Source organism: Vanessa tameamea, chromosome 18 (assembly GCF_037043105.1).
Source record: "Vanessa tameamea isolate UH-Manoa-2023 chromosome 18, ilVanTame1 primary haplotype, whole genome shotgun sequence".
In the NCBI taxonomy this organism is placed as follows: Eukaryota; Metazoa; Arthropoda; class Insecta; order Lepidoptera; family Nymphalidae; genus Vanessa; species Vanessa tameamea.
This window is the reverse complement of record NC_087326.1, coordinates 2362688-2388829: the sequence shown is the minus strand read 5'-3', so window position 1 is coordinate 2388829 and position 26142 is coordinate 2362688. Positions and strand designations below refer to the sequence as shown.

Below are 26142 nucleotides of genomic sequence, written 5' to 3'. Positions count from 1 at the left end.
CAGAAGTCGATTAAGTTTGTCGCGAAAATTCAATTTCTTTTTAATTTGGTGTTCCTGTAATTAATTTTATTATTTTGACTATTAATTATCATTTTATTATATATTTTTTTCAATATATATATATTTAAAAATAAAAAAAGTATGGCTTCCATTTATAATAATAATAATAATTATTAGTGGGTAACAGCTATTATATAAAAGATCTAAATGTAAAAAATTTAGTTGCTATTAACTGGCAGTTTTTCCCAATAGTTAAGTTAATCCCTAAGATTCCATATAAACGTTGCTATTTTTCGCCCTTTGTAATAATATATTCAATAGCATAATAAATAAACATAAACATATATTGTAAACATTATATTTCAATACTATGCAGAACAAAAATACAATTTACATTTAATATTGAACCTATAAATAGAACCCGTACTAATTAAATTGAATAGAAATAATATAACGAACAAATTACAATTGGACTCAAACAACTTGTGAAATGTTAAAACAAATTATTATAAGCAATATGGTATAATAGCAATTTAGATAAAGTTCTAATTTAATTAATTATTGAACAGTATTCATTTCAATTACGTTTTAAACATTAACAATATTGTCTTTAAGTGGTAAGGGGTAATTAGTTAAGCGATTCTGGCTTCTTCTTTCTAGTGTAAAATGAATTATGACAGACAAGAAAGACATTAATGATAAACACCCATTGAACAAAATATATACTATCTAGGTAAAAATAGAGCTTTGTGCAAATAATCTGCAAGAAACTGGTTTAGTAGTTACACTTTTCAATCGAGTTTAGTTTATTTTTTATTAAAAGTTAAGTATTAAAAACATAAAAAGCTTTTATCGCATGCTAGATGCGATTACTAGTTAAAAAAGGTGTTCCACATGGATCAATTTTGGGTCTTTTTCTATTTCTGGTATATATAAATGACCTTCCTTTCTATGTTAAAGGTATTTGTGATATAGTGTTATTTGCTGACGATACTACACTACTTTTTTTAAGGTCGACAGGAAAATAACTTACTATGATGATGTAACCAGTACATTATTACAGATACATGATTGGTCTACAGTAAATTATATTGTTTTGAATGCAAAACAAAATGTAAAGTTTTTACCTTACCAAATGGCATATTACTTTGGGGTAATGCTGTAGATATTGAATCTGTTTTTATTTTACAAAAGAGAAAAATACGGTCTATTTATAATCTTGGAGCTAGAGACTCTCTTCGGGATGTTTTTAACAAAGTAGGAATAGTCACTGTTGCGTCACAATATATTTACAACAATATCATGTATATTCACAGTAGCATTGATCACTTTTATAAAATCAGTGATAATCATTGTATGTGCAGAAGAAGTACGAATAAGCTAAGAACGCCAAATTTCTGACTCCGCAAAGTCAATAAATCATTCAAGGTATCCCCTTCTATAATAAAATTCCGCAGAAATTTTTAACTTTGCCGTTTCATAGATTCAAGTCATTTGTAAAAATACATTGGTAAAGAAGGCATATTATTCGATACAAGATTATATTGATGATAAAAAAGCGTCGAGTTAATGCTTGTTGACTTCCAGACAGGAGACATAACATACATATATAATTGCATGTAACTAACATGACTGTATTTTTAGATGTCGAAAAAGAGTAACTACTGAGTTTCTTGCGGTACTTCTCGGTAGAATTTACATTCCGAACCGGTGGTAGCTTTACTTTAAATAGTTTGTTAAATGACGATTCAAAAGTGCTTGTAAAAGCCTACTCGAATAAAGTATATTTTGATTTTGATTTGATGGCAGGGTAGTGTATTCGTGTAAGCCCCTCTGGGTAGGTGACTCCCACTCATCAGATATTCTCGACGGTGGTCACCATTTACCACCAGTCACTCCTTTGCTATTTACCTACGTCATCAAACAATTATATTAACAGATGGAGTAGATTTATCTGTAAAGCTGTAACCATACATTTAAGTAAAATATTTTTTCTAGGGTACTCCAGAATAGAAAATAAAGTATAAACTTATACCAAAAATTGAATATATCATTAAGTTTTGTAAGGCGTATTAGTTATTGACTGAATTTTATGACGAATTTTACGAATTACATTAATATTTATATCTTTCGCCTCTTTTAATCGCGTAGTGTTCTGTTATTTAAACAATTGATCAGTACTGTGCTGACAAATAATTTACTTTTAATTAAAAAAGGGTAAATATTATCAATACATTCGTTGAGACAATACGGAAATCGGCAATATAGACAATTCAAATTACAACCGAAGTTGATTGAATTCTTTTTAAAAGTATTTTTACGAGAACACGCTTCGGTAACAACATACCATTATTGAAAATAAGAAGTACTTTTTTCTAAAAGAAAGAAAAAACAATAATTCGATAAGCTCAGTCGTAAGTAGTTCGTAGACGAACGCTGTGTTTGCTACAGTACCAGGTATTCTTGTAATTCGCTTTCTCAAGACGTATCCACTATCGGTTCCGAAGGTGAACTGATCCCGGTCTCGCGGTACTCACTATTTATATAAAGCTATTATTTAATAACGGAAATAGTCTCGAAAAATTTAGAATCGTAAAATAAACAACACAAATGGCACAGAAATTGACAAAAGACTGTATAAGTAAGTAAAGCAAGATCCTTTAAATATTCTACTGGTGGATGAAGTCTTCTTTTTTGAGAAGAAGATTTGGGGATTCCACCACATAGCCTCTGTGTGGGTTAGTGGATCAATATTTGAAAGATTTTCAACCGACACATATAGATTTCTTCAGGATGTCTGCCACCGTAATCTTCGGCTTAGATTCACGTGTTCAAGCCGATTAGTAAATTCAGTTCTTGACTCAAAGAACTTACTATGCCTATTTATAAATAAATTAAACAAAAGTACTAAGAGTGCTCCCAAACGTGAGTGAGACTAACATAAAGTATGCGTCAACAAACCTTCAAAGTTAAATTCTCAAAGCAAAATAAACAATAAACAGCAGCTCCAACATTTTAGAGGATACAATATAACGTAACCAAATTAAAACATCATAAACATAAAGCTAATTTCATGTTGTATTCTTGCATTTTATTTCGTTGTTTTATATTACTCAAACATTTATTCACTTGGTAGTATGACCTAGGTAAATATCAGCGTCTAATCAGATATTCTACCGCCAAACAGTAATTCTTAGTGTTGCTGTGTATCGGTTTGAAGGGCGAGCAAGCCCGTGTAACTACAGGCACAAGGGACATAAGATCTTTGCTCCCAAGGTTGGTGGCGCGTTGTTGGTGTAAAGAATGTTTAATATTTCTTACTGAGGTAATGTCTATAGGCAGTGATGACCAATCTATTGTATTGAATTCATCTTTAAGAATTTTAAATTAAAATACAACGTTAAGGCACTATGTCATGACATTAGCAATTGAAATGGCATATCAGCAATCACAGTTTTTTTTTTGTATTTTGTGCATACAAATTATCTTCGAAAACGCCACGATGAAACCTTCATAATTATGATATAAGTTTTAAATTTGTATATATACGAAGAAAAGTCGTTTGAAGAAATACGCTTCAAAACTATTATTCAAAAGGAGTGGCCTTATAGTCATAACCCATCTATGCGAAAGGTCGCAAGCTACAGATCCAAGCACGCCAAAAAACTACATAGAGAATTACACCGCGCGCGACGACACGCGGCAGTTTACGCGCGACATGCCGCTCTAATGGGTTATGGCACTTAGTCCAACATTAAAACATTTATAGGCTGTATTTTTTTAAATAAAACTTTAACCTCATACAAATGAAACCCGTCAAGGAAATATCGGAATGCATTCAAACGAAAAAACAGTGGCATGGGTATTTAGTGAATATGAATATCAATTACGAATGGATTCATTTTATAGTTTACAAAAATAAAATTTCGTATAAACATATTTTATAACATTGCCAGAAATAATTGACATTAGTGCTTCATTTGTTTTTGTACCATCGTGACATATTTCTTTTCATTCTAGTTTTGAAAATTGTAGCAAAATTTTACAAGTTCTTTGCCAAATAAGCCATGCGTACACTTTCTTGCCAAGTTCATGATTTAACCTAAGCATTTCATATAATACGACTCAATATTGTTGAAACTATAAATGGTTTGCTAATTTCAATATTTTTTTATATAATGTATATAGACGGACGAATTGACCACGTGATGATATGTTGCCCATACACATTGGCGCTGTAAGAAATATTAACCAATCCCTACAACGCCAATGCGTCACTAAATGTGAACTAAGATGTTATGTCTCTCGTGCATGAAATGACATTGTGTAACATCAAACCAGAACACAACAATGGATGAACGGTTGATACCTACTTACATGGGCTGGCATAAAAGCCCTATTACTAAGTGAACTGTCTACCGATTTCCGCCACTATTTATTCTGGACGACTTAAATCTTTACAAAAACTTTTTTTATGGCTTAGCCATACGAGCAGGAGGCTCAGCTGATGTGACTACCCTCGCTCATGGTCATATGCAACAACAGGGACTTGCAGGTGCGTTGCTAGCTTTTAAGAAATAAGTAGACTATATATAAAAAAGGCATTTTATTTAATCTGTATATTGATTGTCATTCGTTGAGATACAAAACCGATTAAAACTTAAAGGCGTATCAGCCCTCCTGAAAGGGTTAAGCAATAGTTATTTTCGGTTTCTCCTCAAGTAAATAGAGGTTAAAGTACTTTAAATAAGCTATCATTAGACTAAAAAGAACGCTTTGTTTCATCAAATGACTCGAGTTTTCTAGTGTTTAACGTTAAAGGAATTTTGTTGAAATAGGATTATTATAAGGAATTTTACTAGTAACCCTTTTCTAAAAAATTACTAGAACTAAATTTTTTTTAACAAACAAAGATATTTATTGCTCGAATTTTCTTAAAAACATTATGACAACCAAATATGCTTGTAATCTAGATGCAATTATTACTCATATAACATGAATATGTTTTCTGAACATTTTTAAATATATAGTATAGGTAGTCGGTAGAGTAATTTGTTTTAGCGTAAGAATTTTTAACCATTTTTAATCTTGGGGGCTAAGATGTTATGTTATCCCTTTTAACTACACTAGCTCTCATACCCTTCAAACCGGAACACAACAAATTAGTGTTGTATCATTCCGCAAAACAAAACACAATCATTTACCGAACGCACTTTCTCTCGATTTTGTTCCTAAAGACTATTTCTTTCATCTACTAGTAACTAGACCTATTTCATTTGAGCCTACTTTACTACACCCTATAAAGTGTGTGTGTGTATACACACACATATAACACCTGCCAGATCTATACAGAACCTCCTTTTTACTCGACCTCTGTAATTATATAAATCTTTTAAAATTTAATAATGAAAACAAATGATACTAAGCAATTATTTCTATAAAGGTTATATTTCATTAAACATTAGACATTGAATAATGTAGCTTGCAAGGCTCAAAGGGAATTGCCAAAAGTAAATTTATGAACGTCTTTTATACACGCAAATCTGACAATTTACTGTACAAAGACTTGTATTTAGAGAATAAACTACGCCTAAAATTTTGACCAATATCAAAGACCCGTTACAGTTTATAAATGTTTATGATAAAAAGGTCTCTCAGTTCTGGATGGTTGGTATAACGTAATAACATACTCTAAGCAGGAAACACGTAGGGACGGATACTCTTGTTAAGGTTTCATAGTATACGAGATAAACTCGTCCAAATAATATTAAAACGAAGAAGCTATATTTCCCGTTCGATACTGTGACGTAGTATCGCCCCGAATCTACGAGACGATCAAATATTTTCTAAATTTCTTTTGTGATATAGTGAATGCCGAAAATATGATTCGTAACGCGAAATTTGATCATGTCCTTCTATGCTTGTGATAATATTTGCATTTATATTCCATTGTTATGGCAATTGTAACATATGTTTTGCTTTTTAGCCTCCATTCAGTACGGAATGAGTAAACGGTTTACATTTTATATTATATTTGTCTAGTTTTGTTTTATAGTATTCGCTAAACAAATATATTTTTTCCGTTTTTACTATACTTTTTGTTTAGATTCCATCGCTTTATTTATATTGGAAATTTAAAAGTAAGCATATTTGCAACAAAAGTTTATAAATGGTATTCAATGCATTTGGAAATTATGATCGGTATTTACACATTTATTATGTAATTGTTTATGTAATGTTATGTTTATGTTTAAAGTTATTACATTGTTGGAACATCCCGTTTTAATGCTTTCAGTGATGACTGGTGAATTAAATTCATTTCTTCAACTTCATAAATTAATAATTGACAAATTAATTGACAAATTTGACCCGCAATCATTGATGCAAGAGATCTAATCACTACGCTATCACGTAAAGTCATAATAGGAATACAAATGTACGTAAAATTTATATTGTACATTATTTTTATGTTATTGGTAGGCAGATTAGGAAATGGACCACCTGATGGTAGGTAGAACCCATAGCCCATAGACAATGGCCCCATAAGAAATATTAACCATTGCTTACACCGAAAATACGACACCAACCTTGGGAACTAAGATGTTATGTCCCTTGTGTCTCTAGAACAGTAACATTGGCCACTCATCCCTCAAACTGGAACACAACTATACTGATTACTGCTGTTTGGCGGTAGAACATCTGAGGAGTGGGTACTTACCCAAACGATCTTACACATAGCTGTACCACCAAGTAAACATAATCTGGATTTCAGTAATTCCAAAACTCCGATATAGAATCCGAAAACTTCTCGCAAATAACGCATAAAAATATCTCTTCTATATACAAACTAGGTGCGTCTAAAATTCGAAAAAGCCTTGTCGAATATCTTACAAATAAATAACATCTCGCGAAGGACAACATGAAAGAAAAGTTTCGTTATTAATCAAAGTTACTTAGTAAAGGCAAGGTTTCATTTACTTCAGAAGTTTTCGTAATGAAAGACACTATATCTTTTACTAATCAATTTTCAATTACCAAAGATTCGAAGGATGGACATTGAATTTAGTTGATTCTAGATTGAAATGGCTCGGTGTTCAGAAGACAAAAATCTTATCCGATGATTGCTGGTTCAAAATTTCAAATTTCAATGTGCTTTATAATTCAACTCGAACTTGGTGGTTATGATAGAAATCTTACACGCATGATCCTACCAATCCACATTAGACCAGCGTGTTTAAAATATATTCTTTAATGATATTGGTGGCAAGCGTGCAGGAGGATCACCGGATGGAAATTCAAGAAAGAAGACCAACGCCCATGGACTCTGCAAAACCTTGGTCTTGCAGGTGCATTGTCGCTCCTCGAAAAGGGAGTGGAACTAATCCCAGCAGTGGGAAATTTACGTGCTGCTGCTTCAAAATTTGGCATCTTTATTTCCTTTCTATTTTTTTTTTTTTCGTTCTTTGAATATATTTTTTTTATTTTGGTCGTCATAGTTATAACCACTTCGGACAATTGAAATATATTGACTTATTTATTACTTATTGAATCTACACGATGAGAATATGTAATATATTATTGTTATACCAACATGGTTCATTAGATCAGGTATTGAAGTAATTGATTTGTAAATTAACTTACGCTAATATAATAATAATATTAGACTTGGCAAGATACCCGTAACTCTTCGGAAGGCAAAAGTTCTTCTATAAATAGTATTAGTGAATACAAATATATTATTAGATAATATATATCTCGGTGACTTTCATCTTCGTTGAAGTCGCGGTAAAAATGAGAGCGTGTTTTATTTATTTATTATATTTTTTTCTTATTCAACTAAAAGGACTGGACCTAACTCGATGTCAACTTAGTTTTTCATAAGACTAAAACCGCTTGGTACATTAAGGTAATATCATTTTAGGTATTACTCGACTTTTTGCCGTAAAAAAAAATTGTAATGTACGCATTTAGAAATTCGAATTCTAAGGCGCTTTACCAGTCACCATAGTTAAATATGGCGTATCCTCCTACCTAATATTTTTTTACGCAATTAAAGATATATTTGCTTAGTTTTGAAGACTAAACATTCACTTTTCACGTGTTTTAGTGAAGCTCTTGGTTGGTTTCTAAATTGAAGCTTCAAATATACATCAGATACTTTAGAAAACACACACACACACACACACACAACAATTGAACCATAGATATTTATTTTAGCTTCAAGCGATTAACCAGTTTCATTTCCAGAACTCTACTCACATATTGAGAGAGGCATATTCAAAATGTATCGGATTTTGATTTGTAAATTTGAAATTCAGATATAAATACTGATGATTAATTGAGCGTGGATCAAACAACTAGGTTTCCGGGACAGTGATGTGCTTCGATTGAAACTAGGGCTTGGGAATTCCCGACAATTTCATAGTCCCGGGACACGAGACAGCCTACACTCAAAGTCCCGGTAATTCCCGGGGCTTCGAGACTTTTAAGATATACTTTTTAAGAAGGGCATTTTTTTGTCTTCGCGGTAGCGAGGAGACAACGGTGTAACAGAGCGTCTTGCGTCGACATACGAGTAAATCTTACCAAGACGCGCCAATAGATAATTCACATCAAAACATTTTCTATATACTTATTTGAATTAATATTACACGTAGAAGTAACTAAAACAACAATACAGTAACCTTTACTGGAAATACATTTGATATCGTGTGAAAAACAAAACGACTAATGTAATCGATCCAAACGTTCGATCGTTGAATTTCAGTCAATAATCGCAAATTATGATTGTGATTGCACACACACTTAGCTTTAATTACTTACGATTATCGACGTACGTCATTTCAGTTATGAAGTGCATTCGATTGACATCCATCTTCGATAACGATTAGAGCGAATGTGATTTGAACATGACGTATGCTCTCTCATTTGTTATCGTTAAAATGGCTATCGTTGATCGATAGCGGTTGTCGGACGGTGAAGTAATAATAATATTTCGATGTTTCGGTTTCTGTTTTGTGGAGTGGAGTGGAGTGGAGTTTAAGTTTATGGTATAAATTAATTTTCGCGTTATGAAAATGAAACGCAAGCGTTTGTACGTTATAATGTCGACATTTCCCGCGAATTAAGGCGTGTGAAAAAAATGTGATTTTTCAGGAGAGAGATTTTTAGCTTTATTGGTTTTCATGGATTATGTACGATATTATACGACTTTTTGCGTGGAGTGTGTTGATATAGACAGCCCATAAATGGTCCACAGCTATGAAAGTCTCCTCTTACAGCTTTCAATACTAGTCCATAACACTGGCAGTGTTGTGGCCATAATTATAAAACAGAATTTCATCGGATACATATAGAGTTTTTCAAGATGTTTTTCTTCATCATCAAACAAGAAACGAGAGATAAACATAAATTAGTAGTATGAGAACTCAGTTGTGTTTTTCCGGAGTTGAAATCGTGATTTGCAATCCAGGCGTTCTCTTCACTTAAAGAACCCGACATAAAATGTCTAATACATTCTCACGGAATATACTCCGTAATGAACTATAAACGCCCTAACACGTTAACTTTAAGCAAAGTTCTTAAATGGAGCGATACGACTACGAATACGACTGAACTGAATTAGATGAATTTCATCATGGTATGAAGTAAGCTTGAACTCCAAGGAAAGTGTTTTTTTTTTTTATATGGGGCAAACTAGCAGGAGGCTCACCTGATGGAAAGTGATTACCACCGCCCATGGACATCTGCAATACCAGGGGGGTTGCAAGTGCGTTGTCGGCCTTTAAGGAATAAGTACGCTCTTTTCTTGAAGGTTCCCAAGTTGTATCGGTTCGGAAAAACCGCCGGCGAAAGCTGGTTCCACAGAGTGGCTGTGCGAGGCAGAAAATGCCTTAAGAATCGCGCTGTAGTGGATTTTCGGACATCTAGGTGGTTCGGGTGAAATTTAGAATTTTGACCAGATGTCCGAATTCAGCTGCCGGGATTAATCCAAAAAATTCCTCGGAACATTCCTCTTGAAAAATTCTGTAGAAGATGCAGAGTGATCCAACATCTCTACTCAAAGCCAAAGGATCAAGCAGATCGAAAAGGGCTTGATCGTCGATAATTCGAGCCGCTCTACGTTGGATACGGTCAAATGGAAGGAGCTGGTACTGGGGAGCACCCGCCCAGAGATGAGAGCAGTATTCCATGTGAGGCCGAATTTGCGCCTTGTATAGTCTTAGACGATGGGCCGATGTGTAATACTGTCTTGCCTTGCTGAGCACACCGAGCTTTTTTGATGCCAATTTGGCTTTGCCTTCCAATTGACCGCGGAACTGAACGAAGCTCGAAATATCAACGCCAAGTATCCCGATACTAGCTGTGGCGGCTATTGGAATGTTCTCAAATCGTGGAGATACGACGAATGGTGTTTTTTTGGCGGTTAACGCGCAAACTTGCGTCTTTTTGGGGTTGAAATGGACTAGGTTTAGCCGGCCCCAGTTCGAGACTTTGTTTAACGAAGACTCGATTTCAGACACAAGTTTGTTCCGGTTTTCTTTGATATGAATCTTACATCAAAGACCTGATTTGTTCTTAGTTTGGCTTTTATGATTCATCTCGTCCACGATGGTTAGGTTAAAGATAGTGCAGAAACCTACGTATATGGAATGAAAATTTGCTACAAATGTATTCAACCCACAGTGTGGTGGAATAGGCTTCAAACTCTCCCCTTAAAAGAAAAGTTGGCCTTAGGGATTGTGACATTTAAAAGCTGTTAATATAAGTAACAAAACAAAGGGCCGTTTTTGCCTCTTCTTTTGTAAAAAGAATTTGATTGATGAATATAAAAGAGACATAATTTTCGTTCGGCTTGTCAACGGCCGCTATTATAATTGCTTGGATCAGAACAAAAACTTTCTACCTGGTGAATTATTTCATAAGATTACTAATTAAATTAATATTATTATATTCTAAATTTCAGCTCTTACATAAGTATTACAACATTAATGACTTTTTAGTTGACTGAACACCTTGGGAATGAAATGATCGCCTCCAGGCTGTTTCAAATAACTAAAAGATTATTATCATTGTACATGGAAAATGGTTAAAAATATATATATATATCCCGCTGAGTTTCTTTCGTCGGTTCTTCTCAGGTCCGAGGTGCTAAATTCCTAACCGGTGGTAGATTTTTGACAATCAATAAGCAAGTGTAAACACTTCTATATTGAATAAAGATTTTTGACTTTGACTTTGACTATGTATATGAATTGGGAAGATAAAGTCAGCCGGATGAACGGTTACGTACGAAAAACTATTTTACATAAAGCTCAGCATCTAATATGAAAGTAAGAATATATTTTTTCTAAACTTTCACAACTGTTTGACGCAGTCGAGTTAGCGTTATTTGTTTTTCATGTTGAAATTATAAATTTAATTGTTAATAATAAAATAAATATGCATATGGCGTACATTAATTGGTTCTCGTTAGAATATACTTTCCAAACTGGTGGTATTCGACGGTATGCAATGTATAATTCTAATAATTTACATTGTTTAATTTTAATATAATTTATATTTTAATATTTGGATATCTACCGTAACCTGACCTCAACGTCTGTATGACTACGTCATGGTTAAAATCAGTTAAGTCGATATCATCATCATCATGACGTAATTAATTGTATTTGGGTGATTATGTATTTATTTCTGGAAATTTAAAACCGTGAAGTTGTGAGTTTTGAGTGAGTGCGTCCACGCCAGCATTCGTGCGTGTACATTTGTGTGTATGTATAATTGAATGCGTGAATGAGTGTGTAGAGCCGAGATGGCCCAGTGGTTAGAACGCGTGCATCTTAACCGATGATTTCGGGTTCAAACCCAGGCAGGCACCACTGAATTTTCATGTGCTTAATTTGTGTTTATAATTCATCTCGTGCTCGGCGGTGAAGGAAAACATCGTGAGGAAACCTGCATGTGTCTAATTTCAAAGAAATTCTGCCACATGTGTATTCCACCAACCCGCATTGGAGCAGCGTGGTGGATTATGCTCCATACCTTCTCCTCAACGGGAGAGAAGGCCTTAGCCCAGCAGTGGGAAATTTACAGGCTGATTATGTTATGTTATGAATGAGTGTGGTCTGTATATACGCCCATAAGGAAACTTATTTTAAACTGACCGTTATCGATGTTTTGATTTTCGGACAAAAATATAAATAACTCCAGCAATATCTGAAATATTAAATACAGTGTATACTTTAAAAGCCAAAATAAGTCTTGGAGTCGTGACATAATTTATTCATAAATGCTAAGGATTGTCAAGATTTACAAACAGAACGAGATGGAGCCGTAAAGAATAGCGACATGACGTGGGGGGGGTACTATTTATTGCCAAGCTGTCCCAAAAGAGCGGGCGTGTGGCGTTCAATGCGACATTTTGTTTTATATGTGATTGTCAAACTGTCGACCGAGTAAGGGATGTGTGGTGTTATATTTAAAACAATTAAATATTCATTCGTATTTTATTGTTTAAATAGCATCGACGAGACTGAGATGACGTAGTGGATGGAACATTGTGATCATCGGATAGTCTGTTTAAATCCGGCATACTCTGAAATTTTCACGGGCTAAATTTTTAAATTTTCATATTTAAAATTCACCTCGTTCGTCTTGATGAAAAATGTCGTGAATATATTCGCATATGCCAGGAGAAAGTCAGACCCATGTATATTTATGAACCTTTGGTGCAGGGTGGTGAGATAATTTTTAAAAACCTTTATCGTCAGGCTTCAGTTCAGTAGTGCGAAAATTACGAGTTTTATGTATATTTTGCAAGCATGTTACATTAATTGGACAGAGTAATAAAAGCTTCAGATAACTTTGGACGTAAACTTCAAAAAAGCATCGTTAACGTAAAATTAAGTTCTAAGCGGGAAAGTAAAAAGTCACCTATTAAATAACAACACTTTGGTTTGACAAAGATGTATAATGAACTAATATTCGCATTTATTTTTAAAGTATTCTCCTTAAATTTTCAATTCCTGATGAAACAACAAATATCTATAAATTGATTTCACTTCATCACGATTACTTAGAGCCGCTTTTGTATCCTATTCGTCGTACACATTTTTAACGGATTACGATGCGGGTAGTTAAAGTGTTAAGTGGGAAGGTGAATTGTATTAAGCATGACAAAGTGTGAACGTGCCTTAAGGTCCTGAGGACGACGTCAAATGGCACATTAAGCTTTCTATATATTACTCAAGCAATATCTTACATGTTGTGAAATGTCATTTGAAAAGTGACATAATAATTAGACGTTTCGTTACTATTGGATTGGTAAATAGTTTTTTCCAAGCGAAGGGATCTGAAACTGTTTATATTGTTTTAAACTGTCTTCAAAATTTATGTTTTTTTTTTATTTGTGAAACAGTACAAAACTGTTACATAAAATTAGCACCTATAACACTAAAGTTTCTACTTATAATTAAAAACATTACAAATTAATAATTAATATCTTAATACAATAATAATAAAAAAAACTATTATTGATGTATGTCTTTAAATCTTTAAATAAATAAATAATAAATAAATAAATATTGGACAACATCACATACATTACTCTGATCCCAATGTAAGTAGCCAAAGCACTTGTGTTATGGAAAATCAGAAGTATCGACGGTACCACACACACCCAGACCCAAGACAATATAGAAAACTAATGAACTTTTTCTACATCGACTCGGCCGGGAATCGAACCCGGGACCTCGGAGTGGCGTACCCATGAAAACAGGTGTACACACTACTCGACCACGGAGATCGTCTGCTAGCTACCTTTCGTTTTCAGAGGGGTAGAATAACTATAGCTAAAAATATATAAAATATATTTTGTACCATAATATATATAGTTCTAGTGATTTATGCAGCGCTTGCTCGTAAAGCTTCAAGTTTGCTAAGATTTTATCCGACATCGACAATAATCACAGTTATATTTCACATTTACAACAAAATTATAAATTGTACGACTAAACATTCCTCATAAATCACTCTGCGAATTTTTCCATTCGCGTCAATTGAATCGTTTAGACAGACAGAGGCGGTACTTTGTTCTATAATATATATCACTGATAACTAATGTATACACCTCAGTGACTCCATGGATAGACACCAAGTGCAATTCATTAGTTCACACAAGTTTCATATACCGTCTGGTTAGACGAACGTCATTGGACGATTCTCGTACTTACCCCTTTACATTCAAAGTCTAAAATTTCTTGCGACAAAAGCGGGATCATTGGTTTTAAAGTCTCAAACTTTGCAACGTTTATAATTCAAATAAGTATTTATATAACGAGAACAAACTATGACGAATATGTTAAGTTCATAGTAAGAATAATGGTATTATTTTTTAGAGAAGTGTAATTTTAAGTTTAATATGTATTTCGTATTTAGATTACATGATTGTGAAAAAAGAAGTATTCTAAAATGACAATGTTTGTTTTTTAAATCTTACTAATACTCCAATAGTTTTAAGTACGCTTTATTGAAGTAAGATTTACAAGATCTTTTGAATTCCCGCTTTCTAAGGGCGTGGACTCATGTCTACGGTGCGGCGCCATTTGCCGTGCAACAGTACGGCACCGCCGCCGGCAAATGGCTCGGCGCTGTGCCACGCCACGGCGTCGTGTACCGGCACCCCACTCAACACGTATACCAAAATTAGGCTTGTCCCAGAGAACGGGACGTGCTTCCACTAGTGAAATCAAAAAGTCTAAATCTATATTGTCCGCCATTTTATGCAAAAAATTACCGCACTATGCAACTGACAACACAATAATAGTGAGCACGTGCCGGTACACGACGCCGCGCCATCTGCCGGTGGCGGTGCCGTACCGTTGCACGGCAAACGGCGCCGCACCGTAGACATGGGTCCACGCCCTAAACCGGTCGAATCTATTTTTTTCTACCGCGAACAACCGGCAAGAAACGCGGTAGGTACTGTTTGTCGTCATCAATCATATTGTACAATGTAATCAATGGAATTTATGAAAATTAATTTATTTGTTTTTACAACTTAATAAGCGATACTAAAACTGAAATTTAACTTAAAGTTTAAAAAAAATCCAAGAATTTTTATTAAAAAAATATACGTTTAAGATTCAAGTTGGAGTCGTTTGCGACACTGCTGATAAATGATTCCACATTTGAGAGCCTGAGAGGAACGCAACTATGCTGGAGAATGATAACGAAATCTCAATGGGACATTTAGATTCCGAATACCCAAGCGTTCGTTTGTTTATTGCCATACATTTCTGATGTATTATATAGATTTAGGAGATTCCTTTATCAATGTAATTGGCTAGACTTAAAAAAAAGTGCGCTAATCTGAATTAAGCCGCCATTCATTTTTATTTTTGGAATCGGACAATGAGATCGATATTGGCGCTACTTGTAATTTATTAAAGCTATTCGTTGTGTTTTATTTGGATTTGTAAACTTAACTCAGTAGTTTACTTCAATACGTATGTTGTTGGTTTATTTATGTTAATATAAATTCGAAGTTAGAGCTAGTTTTGGTTTGTTAGCAAATTGTTTTAAGTAATTTAAATTCTACTTTTTTTTTTAATCTGTTTCTATGATCGACGTTAAATGTAGCATAATTTATTTAGATATAATATGATAAGAATGAAAATAATTTAAAATCAAATGCTTAAAATTGTAATATATTGTTTTTCGTGTAAAATTTCTTGTCTTTTGACAACAACGTTAAACGCAAAGTTAGCAAAATTATTACTTTTATTTATATTTATGTTGTTGATATTTTCTTTATTAAAATAAAAAAAACACTATTCAAGTAAAATTTATTTATTTATAAAAAAAAACAATTTTGAATCCTCAATAAATCAACTCTATCAACATTTCAGAAAGCAGCCTCCAGCGAGAAAAAAATCCAAGGCAAATACACTTTAAACTTAATGTAATATTATTTTTCCCAAATGTTTTTTCCGAAATTGATTTATTGATTAAGCAAGCTTTTTTTATTCATGAATTATTCATATCGTTTTTGGTAGTAATTTTCACTATATTTTAAATGTAATGAAAACTTAGAATGTTTTTTTTCGTACTTAGAGCTTGGACGTGCCATATTGTACAACGCTACATGCGTTGACACATTGACCCCGTCTCGGAAAACAGTGTTAAGGACCAGAGCTGAAGCGGAAAGTGGTGTAACGTACAATCAGTGCAAATATTCCTTACGCCGTTTGAAGTTAAAACAATTGAATCGAAAAGCAATGGTGCGAAAAAATCCTAAGAGTTATAACATTTCGCCTTATTGTCTCCACTTGTGACATTTCGCGCCCAGCTAAACGAAATTGCGATTCAATGAGAAAAAAATTTTGTTTTCATTTGTGTATGCTTATTTAAAACCTCTCAAAGGAAATAGTTCTTATGTAAAAAAAAATGTTTGGTGTGTAAGTTATTCTGCTAATATAACTTGACCTCCCATTTGAAATTCCATTTCCTATTCACATAATTTTCACAATTTTCCTCTAAACTTATCAGTTTTACACTTTAAAACAATATTTGCAATACCGAGCCAGTTATTTTTCGGTCGATTGGCGGAGTCAGCGTTAGTTAGGGAATGCAAATCTGTCTGGAAATAAGTTTAGATATTATAAATTTCTTTTAAATAATTCTATTTATCCCTCCTTTTAAGCTTATCACTTATGTTAGTAGTGGGGACGACAATAGCCCAAGGGGTCAGGATGTGATTCACATCTAAAACTCTTGAAGAAAAACAAAACAAAAATGAAAACGTCTATATTGTTGAAGTCAGAAAAAAATTAAAGTTAAAATATTATAGTATACAACTTGTCCGTACACGTGCCAAATTCGAAATTGATATTGTGGTTCAAACAAAACTCGTAACATAGTTGAAATACATTTAACAAAGTACGATACAATTCAAAAATCGAATTCGAATGAAATATAAATACATTCAGTTGATAAAATATACACCGGCAATGACCTAGGGCCTAGAAAGTCACATAACGATTATCGATTCCTTTTGTAGCAAATTTTAAAATGTATTATGACGTATATATTCTACGCATCACGTGATCAGCTATTGAAGTTCTGTATTGAATAATTTAAACGAAAGTGAAGACTGAAATCGTTTCGAATAATCGAATCCACTTTGTCTCCTATAAGACGTAAGAACTTCGGATCATGTTCAAGAACGTCAATAGTCTAAAAACGTGTTAAACTACGAAGCATAACATCTTATAAAAGAATAGTCTCTTCATATCTTCTGGTACTAATTCTGTGTAAATTTATTAAATATTTTTTCAATTGAACTTTTTAAAATGCACCACTTCATTAATTACATTACATTAGATACGTTCAAATTAGTCGCTTAACTATAGACATCATCATCCTCCTGCCCTTATCCCAATTTTTACTTGGGGTCGGCGCAGCATGTCTTCTTCTGCCATACTTCTCAGTCGGACGTCATCTCACAAGTAACATTCTTTCTAACCATATAGTCTTTCACACAATCCATCCATCGTTTCTTTGGTCGTTCCCTACCTCTATATTCATCCACATCCATGCTCAAGACCTTCCTTACAACATGGTCCTCATTCCTCCGCATAACATGCCCATACCATGACAGCCGTTTACCAGATAGCTTCTCGGTTACCGGTGCCACTTTAAAACTTCCTTTTATGTACTCATTCCTTACTCTATCCATTCGCGTAACACCACACATCTCTATATCTATAGATATACAACAAAAAAAATCGATTATTAATCGATTATTTGAACGTTACAATACAAACACAAAATTCGTAATATTGGATTGTTAATATGATTCATTTACCTTAGTGACGTCCGATGTTATTGTAAAATATATTAAATTACCTGAAACAAAGGGAATATAAATTTAGTTTCAATGTTATCATGACGATTGATTCAATTCGTTAAATATAAATTCGCAAACATTTAATTAAACGACCAAAATGTATCCGTTAAATACAATTAGGGTTAAATTCGTTGACGGAATCAACTGAAACGGGACATGTATGTGATATCCGCACTTCAACAGTAAAAACGCAAATATGTCTAAGCTCAGAGCGTTATAGATTAATAGTGTGTATTCTGATAGAGTTTTCTTCGTATAGTGCACGGTTTTTGTATTCGCTTTTGTAGCTTCACTATGACGTTCAGTGCATTCCATTTTATCATTTGTTTTAATAATAATCTGAGGCATAGCTAATTTGGAAGAAGTTACATCATATCTCAGTCATGAAATATGCGAACTTACAGGAACCGCTGTTTTTATATGTATAATATCTAAGTTTAGAAATATAATAATAATTATTACTATTATAGTCAATGTCACATTATAATTTTTTTAAATTTCTTCTTATAAAATCAAAATCAAAATATATGTACTTTATTCAAATACACTTTTGAATCGTTATTTTAAAAAACTATATCAAGTGAAGCTACCACCGATTCGGAATGTGTATTTATCGAGAAGAACCGGCAAGAAACTCAGTAGTTACTCTTAAGTTAGTTAAAGGCAATCATATATGTGTATAATATATCCTGCCTGGAAGTCAAAAAGTATTATCAAAAAGCATTTTATCATTTACATATTCATAATATGATTTATTAAGTAGAGCACATTGCCTCACGATATTATTAAATTAATTCGTACTTATTTAGTTTTAAATTTTATCATCATAATAGCATCAAAGCACAGGATAATTAACACAGGTTAAAGGTCCAAAGGAGGTCTTATACCTACGGTGATCTTTTCTAGACAACCTTTGTGACAGAAACTGAATTAAAAAAAAATAAAAATAGGTAGTTTGAGGTATTATTGTTACAAAGTAAATGTATCACTTCTGGACTCCTTTCATATTGGGGAGGTTTGTAACTTATTGCTAAGTACTAGGAGATAGAGCTTTGCGAACTTGTCTTGGTAGGTATCTGTGTGATGAGTTCATTACATATTCTACTACTAAATAGAAATACTTAATATTGTTGCGTTACAGTTTGAATAGTGTGTGACCTAGTATAACTACAGGAGCAATGGCCTTAACATCTTCGTCCCCAAGGTTTGTGGAGTAAGGAATAAAATTACGGCGCCAGTGTGGACGGAGGTGACCACTTACCATCAGGTGGTCTAAGGAAATAAAATTATAATATAATATACTTTACTTTAGGTCTCATCAAAATATTCTATTTTATATTATCTTAGCTTTGAGCTACCACGTATTACAAGTGCTATTACCTTTCTCCAGACAAATTTTACTATAATTAACAACACAAATTAATAAATAGTATTAATAATGATCATTATTATTTAATTATGAGTACTATACAGGAGTGAGATACATTATATAATATAGCTCAATTCAATGAAGGATTATAGCCCTAGAGCGACAGTTTTGCTGCAGCGGAAATATTATGGTCATAGTTAAAAAGATTTGTGTAATTAAGGATGTAGGTACGTAAAGTTAACTTTTTTTTTCTAAACGCAATGATATATCAATTAATAATATTATTTTTACATTAGCAGCCTGTAAATTTCCCACTGCTGGGCTAAAGGCCTCCTCTCCCTTTGAGGAGAAGGTTTTTTGAGCATATTCCAATGATGCTCCAATGCGGGTTGGTGGAATACACATGTGGCAGAATTTCGTTGAAATTAGACACATGCAGGTTTCCTCACGATGTTTTCCTTCACCGCCGAGCACGAGATGAATTATAAACACAAATTAAGCACATGAAAATTCAGTGGTGCCTGCCTGGGTTTGAACCCGAAATCATCGGTTAAGATGCACGCGTTCTAACCACTGGGCCATCTCGGCTCGTAAATTATTAATATATATACTAATATTATAAATGCTAGAGTAACTCTTGTATCTCTCACGGCCAAATCGAATTTTATAAAATTTGGTATGAGGCAAATTAACATGCTAATTTTTATGTTTAACACCTACTGAACCTAAAACGCGAGTGAAGTCGCGGCGACAACTAGTCAGCTTATAATTATAATTGTCAATTATACGGTCACCATCATGGCCGCTGGTTTTATAAGCCAAGTCGAAATTTGAACCTAAATATAAATAGTGATATCACAATGGGACATTACGTCATCAACGTCACTGGGCTGTATTGTGACGTCATCGTTAGATGATAAATTCGCATTATTCCCCGCTGCTCGCTGCTTCCGCCTTTAAAAACATTTATTAAAAGTAAGCTTGGAAAATTGGAGCGTTCAAGGTCATGTTCTGTGCAAAGCACAATTTGAGTTAAACTCACGTGATAGTGACGTCTTCTGACTGGCATTCATTCGTATACATATATACATATATATATAATAGATACTAGCTAACGCATAATATATTGTAATGCACACTTGTGTGTGCAAATGCTCTCACACACATATGTGTCTAATAAATAATGGAATGGGATAGTAATCCTTAAGTACTGCTAACTTTCAGACTCCAACTGCTGGGAAATGCTCAATAGAAAAAAAATGATTACCAATTTTCAAAATCTTTATCCGAAAATCAAACCTAAGACTTACAATCTGCAGCCATAAAAGCTCAACCACCTACAAGACCAAGCCACAGATCTCCTAAACAAAAAATATCTCAAATTAATTAATTTATTATTTTTGCAGTGGAATGTATGTTTGTGTACATAAGTAAAGTGTAGCATTGCATACTTTTAAATGAAAAAAATATAATTAAAAACATTTCATATTTTCACATACTTGTCTAAACGCTTACAATTTAAAAAGCTCAAGATGAAAGCTTTTCGGTGCACATGCATAAATATTAAAATTAAAACATGCTTTTCTGAATTCGCAACATGCTATTTAATACCTCAAGCACCAACTTTGCAAATATTGTTATAATAAATGTAATGTAACGAAAATTTCAATTATGGATTTTAATTTTTTTAGCGCACAGACTAATATTATGAGTATGTTGGTTTAATGTCAGAACTACCTAACGAGTACATAATTACTACGACATTTGTTAGAAGTAATGCCTCATTTAAAATAATTACTTAAATTCTGATATACGCCCCCAATTAAGCCTAAAGCTTGTGCTAGGAATGGGGACGCTAATATCCCAAGGGGTTATGATTGAATCTGCGTCTTTTTACTTCGCTAGAGGGCCTGTAAACCACTACGCAATTGACAGTTATCATTTGTATCAAATAAACAAATAAACTTTTAGTGATTAATGCTTGTAGACGAATTTCGGCAATGTATACTTGCTGAAAGGGTGATGTTCAAGCCGATCTGAGAATGTAGTCGTAGTCGAGTTTAGTCTGTTAGAAGTCTGTTGTGTGATGTTAGATTAGTTTTTCATGTATTCAAGTATGTAACTTGTTTTATACGATGAAATAAATTCAAAAAATTAATTATGTACCATTTTCAATATTAGAAAGAAATAGCCAGACGATCGGTTAATTACCAAATTCCGAATAAATATGATTAATATAAACTACATAATATATAACAATACCCATAAACTTAAAACTAACCTTTAAAATACTAATATCATTGATAAAAATGATTATATAATTATAACAAGAGCTATATGATATAGCCATTATCAAATAGACCATTTGTAACTTGTAAACAATTTAAACTTTATTTAACTTTGAATAGTCTGTGAATATAACCTTTAAAGGGTGGATTGAAGCAAAGTCATAGTTGAATGTCACTTGGGACAAAATTTACTATTTGGAGTGACGTACAATAAATAAGACTGGGAACAAGCGTCGTTTATGAGGAAAAGGGCGAGTGTGAAATTATAGTACAGTTCGCAACAAAAAATGTACAAAGGAGTGTTTTATTTTGATATTTATAAATTTTATCAAAACTGAGTTCAATTTCAGACATTTTTGATAAAGTGAGAGGCAATATCATCGAACTTAGATTGATAAAATCAATCCATCAATTTTGACCAAAAAATTATCTGCTCTTCGTACAAGGAATTCCATTCATATCGTGTTTAATGAAGAAGAAAAATATGGACACGAATTTCATGGGTTGGCTGATTATCGAGGCATGAGACTATAATAGTGGTTGTTGGAATTTAAATGTCTCCTTTCATTGTTACAGTCTGCTTTATGTTAAAACATTCAAATTAATTTGCATTATTTATTTATTAAACACAATCCACAGCATTTTATAAAATAGATTTACAGTGTAAAAATTTCATGAACAAGATTGGATTATTGATATGATTACACTATTTATGCTGAACTGAGCCGAGATGGCCCAGTGGTTAGAACGCGTGCATCTTGACCGACGATTTCGGGTTCAAACCCAGGCAAGCACCACTGAATTCATGTGCTTAATTTGTGTTTATCTTGTGCTCGGTGGTGAAGGAAAACATCGTGAAGAAACCTGTATGTGCCTAATTTCAACGAAATTCTGCCACATGTGTATTCCATCAACCCGCATTGGAGCAGTGTGGTGGAATATGCTCCAAACCTTCTCCTCAGAGGGAGAGGAGGCCTTAGCCCAGCAGTGGGAAATTTACAGGCTGCTTATGTATGTACGTATGCTGAACCTATAATACATGTCATCCTGAGTGATTTCGGTCAAGGTGACTAATCTAAGGGGAGATCAGACAATTACGCAGAATATAATATAGGGCAAAGTGTGTGCCCGAACACAGATGCACTATCTCTTCCGGAAGTCATATAATTCGATGTGATGACACATCCGACACGACCGAAAAGAGTTCAGGAGCAAGACTAACGCTTTCAAGATACAGGAGTGTACATACTTCCAACTTCGTGATTCGTACTTGGTCTAATGATACTCATGAAGCACCAACAGTTCCGGAGGTTTATGTCACTGGATCGGGATTGAGACCTAGACCTTTGAGCGGCTTTAAAAGATATGGAATCGATTTTAATTAATTTTATTTGTATGTGTATATTGCTATTATAATAAATGTGTTAATTGTTAATTTCTCCGACTGAGAATTTTTAAATGCTAAACCTATAACTTTCCATCGTCCCGACCTGAGGGTCGACCCAGGTCCTCGGTATCTACGGTCTTATAACTAGCCACTAGACCAGAGCGGCAGTCAAAAACCTACAATACCAATAATACTAAAGTAATGAAGTAGTCTTATATATGCCCAAATAAATACCTCCAAAGTTTCACCATAAAAACCATATTATAAAATCAACAACATGACAACCTTGGATGAGATGTTATTATTTTCCTTGCGCTTGTACTACATTGACTCACTGACGTAAGCTGTCAACGTCAAAGTGACGTTTGACGTTAAATTTGTATTTGTGTGCCGTAAAATAAATGATGAGCTTACAATAAAGTGGAGCTATTGAGTAAAAATTAACTCACAAAATGATATATAATTTTGATTATAATAATTATAACATATAAGGTATTTTAAAAATAACTCTTTTATAAGGTAATGTATATGATTACACAACATTCAACACAAAGATTATATTATACAATTAACGAGTTCATGGTTGAAAGCACATACCTATTAGGAATAAAACGCTTTAATATGTATATTGTTTTTTTAAACAAAAACAAATTAACAAAGAAACCTGAGTTTCTTCCGTCGGTTCTTCCCGGGTATTATTATCTTCAGAGCCGGTGATAGTATTTAATTTGACAATCAATAACTAATTCTAATGCTTCTATATTGAATAAAGTATTTGTAATTTGATTTACGTGCTTCAAAATAGCATATATGTTTTTTCAGTATTTACTCCTGTTAGCCAGTATCAACATTGACTTAACAACAGTTAAATTATTATAATATTGAAATCAATTCAATTCTTAATTTTGCTCTTATTAATCTACAATATATTGATATAGACTTACAAAGTTAAATTTTATTTTAATAAATAAATATCATTTTTATACTAAAAATATTTATAATATAATCTTAAATATAATTATTAGAAATTGAATCTCTCCCTTTCGTCTAGTAGCTTAACACTGCGTCAAAATGTGCCAAGCCGTATAAGGCTGCGGATTCCCAAGGAATCGGTTTCTCGAGTCGAGTCAATAAAAACTTATTGGGTTTTTCGCCAAGAATTTCTCCGTAGCTGCCTGGAGCTTGTAAGTTGGCAATTGCAATTGTCCACTCAGATAATATCTATCTCCCGGTTCGGTGGCCTCCGTTAATAAGTGTTACGGCTGATGACATTCAGGAGCATATTATTATATTAAAATTTTTAAACAAAAATAATTATCTAGATGGATAATCAATTGAGACAATCACTGTAATAATATAAGCAACGAAGTAATTATCTAAATGGGTGCATTAAATTTTTATTTATATGAAGAAATCCAACTGCTTATAATCTTACTAATATCATGAACGCGAATGTTTGGATGGATGTTTGGTAATCAATCACGACAGAACGGCTAAACGGATCTGAATGAAATTTGACATAGAGATAGATTATAGTCTGGATTACCAATTTCATAAAAAAAACAAACTCCAAGTATTTTGATTTGAGAATATTATCACTTCCGTTCTCATTTACCATTACTGCACATTTTTGTAATCCTCTCTCAGAAATATTTCTTGTCCTTTTCAGCCTTTTTCAAGATTTAAAGCCAGATTCACCCTTGTAACAATAACGATAACTAACTATTATTTAAAAATAATATAAAAACATCAAAAACGACTATATTAACAAAGATTCCCTTCTACATTTATTAATAAGGTGGTTAAGCCTTTATTGGTTGAAATGATCAATAGCGTACGAATATGACATTATACAAAAGTATTATTAATAAACTAAAACAAAATAAACGTTTACAGCGACATGATAAAAATACTATTAATTAACGTTAATTATTATGACATTGAATTTGATAGATCGTTACACATTTCTGTACAAGACTGTACTTTTATGATGGATGCGTTCAATAACGGCGAACAGTGTATTACAAAGAAACTATCGCACACAATAAGAGAGCTTAATGTTTACCCAGTAATAATGTTTAGTTGAACAATAACTGGCTCTAACCAAAAACTACCGGATCAAACTGGTTTGGAAAATATTTATTTTGGTTCCTTATTTATTTCTTGGGAAATATTAATAGAAGATGATTTTAAACATAGTGGCTTAAATTAAAGAATAACAATGTCAATTGAGATTTGTATATTATAGAAACTAAAAGATTTATGTATAATACAAAATACAAGTACATTATTGTCTGTAGTTATTTTTTTAATGTTCTATCTGTACAGGATGTAATTTTTAAAATCGGCAAATAATCTGATGGTAAGTCATGACCAGCCTTAGACATTGGTAATGTAAGAAAATATATTAAGGATCCTCTACATGGCCTATGCTCCACCGACTTTGGGAACTAAGGTCTAAAATCCTGCCTGTAGTTTCACTGACTCAGTCACACTTCGAATCGGAACATAAAAATACGAAGTATTGCTGTTTGGCAGTATAACATAAGATAAGAAAGACTTATCGCAAAGTAAGTTATGCTTCTTAAACAATAACTATTGGGTCTCCCGTGAAACTTCGCATTTATTAAAAAGATGTTTTAGAAATTTAGGAACCTATGACAGGTTTTGTTTTAATTTCATTGTAAACTGCATGTCACTACATCTATATCTACATTTGGCGCCAAAATGATGAAACCTCTTTTTTAATGAAATTTTAAATATTACATAGTATTCTTAGTTCATAGTATCATTAGTTCAGTTAGAATTGGAGTTTGTCAAAAATACTTTAAGTTTGTATACACTTTTCTTTTTTTTTCTTAAACAGCCGTAGCAGCTCTCTAATCGGCCTGTAACTTTTTAAAATTTATGCTTTGTAAAATCGTAACTATTTAGTAAATTGCAATCAAGAATCCTCTTTAATTTTCTGCACATCTACGGCTGGAGCTCTTCAAAATAAGACCATAATCGTTTTTTATGTGAAGTTATCGTCCTATAATCTCTGGGACAAAAATCGGCTTACGCTGTTAATATATAAGATTAAATTTTATAATTTATACTATCTGCCTGTTTGACTTCTGTTTTGGCAAAATAATAATATTGTTTATTGTACATTAACACGTAGATGACTTATATATTTATATATAAGTTA

The 26142-nt window shown here is 33.0% G+C and overlaps 1 protein-coding gene across 2 annotated transcripts in view; it reads right to left on the bottom strand.

The window, feature by feature from the left end:
* LOC113400155 (hemicentin-2-like) overlaps nt 1-26142 on the bottom strand; it is a 319029-nt gene that overhangs the window by 242085 nt on the left and 50802 nt on the right. Inside the window, exon 2 of one of the 2 annotated variants that reach the window (XM_064217679.1) lies at nt 17867-17907. The exons of the other annotated variant lie outside the window; for it this stretch is intronic. Coding sequence (XP_064073749.1) covers nt 17867-17907 — 41 coding nt within the window. The remainder of the gene's footprint in view (nt 1-17866; nt 17908-26142) is intronic. 2 annotated transcript variants of the gene reach the window in all.